We start from the raw sequence: 8,992 nt of genomic DNA on the forward strand, positions 1-8,992 counted from the left end.
GGAACCTAACATAGGATCCGTCGTGCTGATTCCTGATTGCTCCTTCAGTAGGAATACAGATAACTTAAGCTGGAATAAATGTATAGTGATCAAGACTGGGAATTACTTCTTCACTTCCTTCCCCTTGAAATGCTGAAGACAGCTTTATTGGGACTTCTTGTTTTATAAAAAAAATTGAAAACTTGACGTCTGTATGCGTCGATTCCTCACAAAATACTGCAAGTTTGCATTTTGAAGAACAGCTCTGAAAATGAAATTGTAATTTTTAAATGAATATTAATGGTAATTTGGCAGAACATAATCAGATGTTTTCAGCAATTCCTAGATTTAAAGTGAATTACTAAATTTAATCAACAAGGTGATATTCATGATCAAACATAAGTCGTGCTCAGACTCCTCTGTTGTCCTGTTCCATTCTCATTTAAAGATGCTACTAGATCTCTGACTGTGCCCTACTGAACAAGTTGTGTAAGTGCAGCACATGGGAAACTGTTGCACTAATTTGCTGATTAAGCTTGAGTGAATGTAATAGTTATTGAGGAGTAGACAAAAACATGGAGAGACATTTCAGTGGTGGTGGTGCTAAGGTAGAGCAGGTAATGGAAATAAGTGACCTTTGGGATGGATAACAGACTTTGAAGAAACTTCTTCAGTTTTGAGTTGTAACATCCTTGAAATAATGGACAATATTGCACTAGCTATTTTGATAATATTTCGTACCTGTGCACTAGTTTTCAGTGAATTACACACAAGGAAACTTAAATACCTTTGCTCCCCTACAGCTCCCAGTCTCTCACCATATAGTAAGTAGGTGGAATTAAGTTTTTGGATTACTGGTGAAGACTGATGCGGGTCAATGCATTGGGATTTGAAGACAGATAGAGGCCTGTTATTGTGAGATATTGTGAATTGAGAGAAAGTCTTGCTTTTGTGCTGCTGTAGTTTTGAAAAATGAATTCCAAACATATGGTAACTTGATGTTCTGGGCCATGTTAAATATCTATGAATGACAATGACAGAAATTGAAGATTTTAGAATTTTGTCACATTTCTACATTTGTTCATTTTATTTTCTGCATAGCGATGAACTGTGATAACCCCGGGGAGATTCTGAATGGATATTACAGGGCACCAAATAAGACAGTTGGAAATAAAGCTATTTTTTATTGTTACACTGGGTGAGTATTCAGTATACAAATGAATAAATAATTTTGGTGAAGGACTCTATTATTTTAATGTTGTGATTGAGGCAGTTTTATTTGACCACCTCTCATTCTTCACATTTCCAATAACGGCACTCCATGTGAACTCTGAATGAGGCTTCCAATTTAGTGTTGAACTGACAATTTCAAAAAAAATCTTCATACTGATCAAGGTCAGGGATGTGAGTGCTGAGATTGGAATAGTAATGCAAAGATGGAAATGTTAAATGTGTTACAGATGCCTGGATCCATTTTCTGAGATCAACACTGGATGCCTGCATCTGTTGGTTCCTCAAAAGGTTTAAATTATTTTGTAATTCAGGTCCAAGGTGAGCTGGATGCACTAATGTTTCTCCTGTGAAGAGATATATGGGATCTGACCAGCTCCTTTTTTTTACTTTTAGCAACAACACAAACTGTATTTGATTCCTACTTCATTGTTCTGCTAATCTAGTCCCATGTTTGATTTTTTAAACACCGTTTGTTAATAGTATTTTGGATGTTCCCTCTACGGACCTTCAGGTCTGATAACAGTTGGCTCGCTTTTATTTTCCCAGATACAAAATGGTGGGTAGAGATTATCGGCAATGTACAGCTGAGGGATGGGATGGCAAGGTTCCATCCTGTGAACGTAAGTGATGTTTCCCTGTTTTGTGAAGTGACTAACTTACTTGTCTGTTTTAAATGATTGAGCCACTTTTAATGAAATGCCATGTAGTGTTTGTTCACATCCAGGTTTTCTTCCCAGTATTTTGACATCCTCTGGCTTGGAGTTCTGACTGCTTAGATTGGAGTGAAATAGTTATTCAATGCTTTAATTCAACATTGCATATTATATGAACATAGGGTGGAATCTTCCCCCCCCGTTGTGGTGGGGGTTGGGCGAGAGCGGGCACGAGCGGGCGGGATCCCGTTCAATGTCCCCAGTTGGGGGCGGGCCGCCATTTTACGTGGGTCAGCCAATTAAGGCCCGTCCATTGTGACATCTGCCAGAAAGCGCTATGCGCTCCCTGTGCGGGCGGTGGGGTGGGGGGGGCGGTGGGGTGGTTCCCTGAGCTGGGATTGCGCTCTTTCGTGTGAAAGAGCGCACAGATCTGCCTGAGGCAAAGTGCTGCCTCAGGGAGATCGGCTCAACTATGAAAATCAGTTTAGAGAATAGAGAAAACTTTACTGACATGTCCCCTCATGTGCCACTGTCACAATAGTTGGGACAAGTCCATAAATTTCATTTTAAAATATTCTGAAATTTTAAAATCCCTCATGAAACCTCATCCCGCCCGTGGATGAGGTTTCATGTTTTTTCAGAAGCCCGTCTGGGCTCCCAGCCTGCCTACCAGCCTTAAGGTTGGATGGGCAGGTCCATTGATTACCTCAATTACTTTATTAATGGCCTTAAGTGGCTGTTGACAGGTGGGCAGGCACGCAGCCAACTCAGCTCCGCGTGCACCAACCAGAAGATGCAGCCCATAGTGTGTAAAATGAGAAATGGCCATTCATCAAATCAATCAGCCACGCTCATGGCACTGAGAGTGGCTCAGCTGCACAGCAGGGGAGGTAAAAGAGGGGAAGAGCAATAGTGGTAGGAGACTCGGTAGTAAGGGGAACAGACAGGCATTTCTGCGGCCGTAGACGTGACTCCAGGATGGTATGTTGCCTCCCTGGTGCCAGGGTCAAGGATGTCACTGAACGGCTGCAGGGTATTCTAAAGGGGGAGGGCAAACAGACAGAGATCGTGGTACATACTGGTACCAACGACATAGGTAGAAAGAGGGATGAGGCCCTGCAAGCAGAATTTAGGGAGCTAGGAAACAGATTTAAAAAACAGGACCTCAAAGGTAGTAATCTCTGGATTACTTCTGGTATCACGAGCTAGTGAGCGTAGAAATAAGAGGTTAGTCCAGATGACTGCGTGGCTGGAGAGATGGTGCAGGAGGGAGGGCTTTAGGTTTCTGGGACATTGGGACCGTTTCTGGGGGCGGTGGGACCTGCACAAGGAGGACGGGTTGCACCTGAACCAGAATGGGACCAACATCCTTGCGGGGAGGTTTGCTAGCGCTGTTGGGGAGGGTTTAAACTAACTTGGCAGGGGGATGGGATCCTGAGAGGAGGTTCAGCAGGGGGAGATGCACAGCTAAAATTAGAAGAGAGAGCAAGTGAATCTAGCAGGCATAGAAATTATAGGCCAGTTAAAGCAAAAGGGAGTTTGGCAAGTTTGGATGGTATTTATTTTAAAGCAAAGAGTCTGACGAATAAGGCAGATGAGTTGAGGGCACACATTAACACATGGAAGTATGATGTCAGTGCTGTCACTGAGATTTTGTTGAGAGAGGGGCAGAATTGGCAGCTCAATATTCCAGGATATAGGGTCTTCAGGCGAGACAGGGAAGGAGTTAAAAGAGGAGGGCGTATTGCAATATTGATCAAGGAATCAATTACAGCAGTGAGGAGGAATTACATCTTAGAAGGCTCCTCAAATGAAACCATATGGGTGGAACTGAAAAACAAAAAAGGAAGAATCACATTGCTGGGAGTGTACTATAGGCCCCCAAACAGTCAGAGAGAAATAGAAGAGCAGATATGTAGGCAAATTTCAGAGAAGTGTAAAAATAATAGGGTAGTAATAGTGGGGGATTTCAACTTCCCCAACATTAACTGGGTTAGTCATAATGTGGTAGGTTTAGAGGGAGCGGAATTCTTAAAATGCATCCAAGAGAGCTTTTGAAGCCAGTATGTAGAAGGTCCTACAAGAGTGGGGGCGGTCCTGGAATTAATTTTAGGGAATGAAGCCAGGCAAGTGATAGAGGTATCAGTGAGGGAGCATTTTGCAGATAGTGATCATAACTCCATTAGGTTCAAGGTTGTTATGGAAAAAGACAAGGATGGGCCAGAAATCAGAGTTCTAAATTGGGGGTAGGCTGATTTTAATTAAATCAAATATGATTTGGCCAGAGTGGACTGGGAGCAGCTACTTTTAGATAAATCTGCATCAGAGCAGTGGGGCTCATTCAAGAAGGAAATAGGGAGAGTACAGGGTCAACATATTCCAGTAAAGATAAAGGGTAGGCTCAACAAATCCAGGGAAGCCTGGATGTCGAGAGATATACAGGATTGGATAAAGAGAAAAAGGGAGGCTTATGGCAGATACCGAGGGCTCTAAACAGCCCTAGAGGAGTATAGAATGTGTAGGGGGGAACTTAAAAGGAAATTAGGAGAGCAAAAAGGAGGCATGGAAAAACATTGGCAGCTAAAATAAAGGAAAATCCAAAGTTATTTTACAAGTACGTTAAGAGTAAGAGGATAACTAGGGAAAGAGTAGGGCCCATTAAGGACCATAGTGGTAATTTGTGTGTGGAGCCGGAAGACGTAGGTAGGGTTCTAAACGAATACTTTGTGTCAGTGTTCATAAGTGAGAGGGACGACATGGGTATGGAAATCAGGCAGAAAGACTGTGATATAATTAAAGGAATTAGCATAGAAAGGGTGGAGGTTCTAAGTGATCTGGCAGGCTTAAAGGTAGATAAATCTCCAGGCCCGGATGAAATGTATCCCAGGCAGTTGAGTGAAGCAAGGGAGGAGGTAGCAGAGGCGCTGGCAATAATTTTCGATACTTCTCTGGCCACAAAAGAGGTGCCAGAGGACTGGAGGACAACCAATGTGGTACCGTTATCCAAGAAAGGGGGAAGGAATAAACCAGGGAACTGCAGGCCAGTCAGTCTAACCTCAGTGGTGGGGAAACTATTGGAAGCAATTCTGAAGGTCAGAATTAATCTACACTTGGAGAGGCAGGTATTAATCAAGGACAGTCAGCATGGTTTTGTTAAGGGGAGGTCATGTCTGACCAATTTGATTGAATTTTTCGAAGAGGTGACTAGGTGTGTAGATGAAGGCAATGCTTTTGATGTAGTCTACTTGGACTTCAGCAAGGCTTTTGATAAAGTCCCGCATGGGAGACTGATAATGAAGGTGAGAGCCCATGGGATCCAAGGCAATTTGGAAATTGGATCCAGAATTGGCTGAGTGGCAGGAAGCAGAGGCTGATGGTCGAGGGGTGTTTTTGTGACTGGATGCCTGTGTCCAGTGGGGTTCTGCATGGATTGGTGTTGAGTCCCTTGCTGCTTGTGGTATATATAAACGATTTAGACTTGAATGTAGGAGGGTTGATCAATAAGTTTGCGGATGACACAAAAATTGGTGGGGTGGTAAATAGTGAGGAGGATAGCCTTAGATTACAGGAGGATATAAATGGGCTGGCCAGATGGGCTGATCAGTGGCAAATGGAATTTAATCCAGGTAAGTGTGAGGTGGTGCACTTGGGCAGGACAAACAAGGCACGGGAATACACGATGAATGGTAGGACCCTGGGAAGTACCGAGGATCAGAGGGACCTTGGTATGCATGTCCACCGGTCCCTTAAGGTAGTGGGACAGGTAGATAAGGTGATTAAGAAGGCATATGGGATACTTGCCTTTATTAGCCAAGGCGTAGAATATGAGAGCAGGGAGGTTATGCTGGAACTGTATAAAACGCTGGTTAGGCCACAGCTAGAGTATTGCGTGCAGTTCTGGAATCCGCATTATATGAAGGATTGCACTAGAGAGAGTGCAGAGGAGATTTACCAGGATGCTGCCTGGGTTGGAGAGTTTTAGTTATGAAGAGAGATTGAATAGACTGGGGTTATTTTCCCTGGAGCAGAGGAGATTGAGGGGGGACATGATTGAGGTGTATAAGATTATGAAGGGCATAGATAGGGTAGACAGGGAGGAACTTTTCCCCTTGGTGGAGGGATCAGTAACCAGGGAACATAGATTTAATGTAAGGGGCAGGAGGTTTCGAGGGGATGTGAGGAAGAGTTTTTTCACCCAGAGGGTGGTGGGAATCTGGAACTCACTGCCTGAAAGGGTGGTAGAGGCAGAAACCCTCATAGTATTGAAGTATTTGGATGTGCACTTGTGATGCCATGGCACACAAGGCTATGGGCCTAGTGCTGGAAAATGGGATTAGAATAGTTAGGTACTTGTTTGACCGGCGCAGACTTGATGGGCCAAAGGGCCTTTTTCTGTGCTGTAGACCTCTATGACTCTATAACTCTATGACTCAATCCTGCTCCTTCCAGGAGACTTTAATCTTCAACCTACCTGCAAATGGTAGTGTTGGAGCAAGAAGCTGAGTTTTGGTGTGTGTTGGAAAGTTTGGCGTGTTACAGTTCACGCTGGAAGTCCCAAGTTTCTATGGTAACACACAATTTTACATGCATGTTAGTCTGGAGCTGTAAATAGTGATGGTAGAGGCTTTAACTTGCTTTTCATCACATGACTGACCAGGGATCTCTCCCACGCTTGCCACATGCCATTGGCAGGTGTTGGAAGGATTTTCAGGCTGATACTCAACTTATTTGGTTGTGATATGAATGCTCCCTCCTATAGTTATCAAGACCTGGGGCAAAAATGTTACCTTGTGCCGGACCCGCTAGAGCATAAAATGATGCGCGTTGACCTCAAGCAAGCGTCCCAATTACCACACGCAGTTCCGTGATATTTGGGCAGTCGCACACCGGAGCCGGCAGCACATCCACTGAAAATTAAAAGGCCTATATTAAAGGATCAATTAACTAGAATTTTTCACTGCTCATCAAACCTTATGGTTGGCAGGCAGGCAAAAAGACCAAGCAGCCTTTGCACCTTTTTCGAAACCTCATCCATGGGCAGGATGAGGTTTCCGAAATAAAGTGAAGATAAAATAAAAAATTTAATTAATAACATGCCCCTACTCATGTGACAGAGTCAGGGAGATTATCAAACACGCACTCGCACCATGTGCAAAGTTCACGCTCACCGCCCTCCCCCCACCCGCACAGACAGCCAGCACTCCAGCGTGAAATCACCTTCTGGCCTCAATCATGGGCGGTAGTCGGCTTCCTGACCGACCCTGCCCGACATGGGCTAAATTCTGCCCCTGGGCTGGGGCTCGAACCCAGAGCTTCTGGCTCAGAGGCAGGGATGCTACCCACTGCTACACAAGACCTCCTCATTGGGAAGTTTAGGAAGTGCTAATCTTAGTTGAGCATTCACTGACAGGAAGTGGCAGTTTGGGAATGGGAGATGTAGGATGTGGGAGTGACATTAAAGAAAAAGGGCAATTGATGTTTATGATCTATACTTAAATAGTGCTCCTATTCCCTCCTCTTCCTCTTCCATTCTCATTTAAATATCCTCTAGATCTGTATCTTTCCCCACTGACTTTGTTGCGCTAATGCATCCGATAGGAAGCTGTCGCATTAATTTGCTGATCAAGCTTGAGTGAAAGTAATAATTACTGAGGAGATCACATAAACATGGTGGAAGATTTTAGTGGTGGTGGTCTTGAGGTAGAGCATATGATATTTGAGATAGATAAGAGACTTTGAAGTCACTTCTTCACTTTTGATTTCCAACGCCCTTGATATAATAGACAATATTGCATCAACCATTTGGATTATATGTTGTACCTATGCACTTAGTTTTCAGTGACTTAAGTACATGGACAGCTAGATACCTTTGCTATTTCATGGCTCCTAGTCTCTCACCATGGGCAGCAATGACATAGTGGTATAGTCCTGCCCTGGCAGATGGTGGAATTTGAATTCAATGAAAATCTGGCATTAAAAGTCTAGTGATGACCATGAAACCATTGTCAACTGTTGTAAAAACCCATCTAGTTCACTAATGTCCATTAGGGAAGGACACCTGTTGTAGGCCAGACCAGGTAAGGACATGTGACTCCAGACCCACAGGAATGTGGTTGACCCTGGGGGCAACTAGGGGTGGGTAATAAATGCTGGCCTGGCCAGTGATGCCCACATCCCATGAATGAATAAAAAAAAAATTTAGAAAGCAGGTAGATCGCTAACATTATGGGACAGATTCTCCCGTTTGAGGTGAAGATCGAGAGTCAGGAGATTTCCTGACATTGCAATCCTGCCTTCCCAGGATTGTTTGCCCATGCTATTTTCATGGTGGGGTGGCGGGGATGTGCTGGAGTCAGAGTTGCCTCCTTCCAAGCAGGCTCGAGGCAGACATGGAGGTGGGAAGGTGTGGGCACCTCCTATAGCTGGGACACGGGCCCAGTTCTGTTAATGAGTTTTCGGTCCCCTAACCCTCACACCATCCACTCACTCCCATATCCCCCACCCATTTGATAAGGCATTTGATAAGGTGCCACATCAATGGTCATTGCGGAAAATAAAAGCTCATGGTGTAGGGGATAACATTGGCATGGATAGAAGATTGGCTAGCTAGCAGGAAACAATGAGTAGGCATTAAACGGGTCATTTTCTAGTTGGCAAGATGTAACGAGTGGTGTGCCACAAGGATCAGTTCTTGGACCCTCAGCTTTTTGCAATTTATATAAATGACTTGGATGAAAGGACTGAAGGTATAATTGCTAAATTTGCGGATGACACAAATATAGGTAGGAAGTTGTGAAGAGGACATAAGAAAGCTACAAAGGGATATAGATTAGTTAAATGAGTGGGCAAAGATCTGGCAAATGGAGTATAATGCAGGAAAATGTGAAATTGTCCATTTTGGCAGGCAGAATAAAAAAGCACGTGATCTAAATGGTGCGAGATTGCAAAGCTCTGAGAGTCAGAGGGATCTCGTGTCCTAGTGCATGAATGGCAAAAGGTTAGTACGCAGATACAGCAAGTAATTAGGAAAGCTAAGAGAATGTTATTGTTTATTGCAAGGGGAAATGAATACAAAAGTAGGGAGGTTATGCCTCAGTTACACATGGCATTGGTGAGGCCACATCTGG

The 8,992-nt window shown here is 44.0% G+C and overlaps 1 protein-coding gene across 1 annotated transcript in view; it reads left to right on the forward strand.

Moving 5' to 3' along the window:
- Positions 1-6,671, forward strand: part of LOC144684072 (C4b-binding protein alpha chain-like) — a 90,614-nt gene extending 83,943 nt beyond the window's left edge. The window contains exon 14 of the mRNA XM_078547787.1: positions 6,625-6,671. Within this exon, the coding sequence (XP_078403913.1) occupies positions 6,625-6,671 (47 nt within the window). The remainder of the gene's footprint in view (positions 1-6,624) is intronic.
- Positions 6,672-8,992: the final 2,321 nt, after the last annotated feature.

Source organism: Cetorhinus maximus, chromosome 8 (genome assembly GCF_964194155.1).
Source record: "Cetorhinus maximus chromosome 8, sCetMax3.hap1.1, whole genome shotgun sequence".
NCBI classification, from domain to species: Eukaryota; Metazoa; Chordata; class Chondrichthyes; order Lamniformes; family Cetorhinidae; genus Cetorhinus; species Cetorhinus maximus.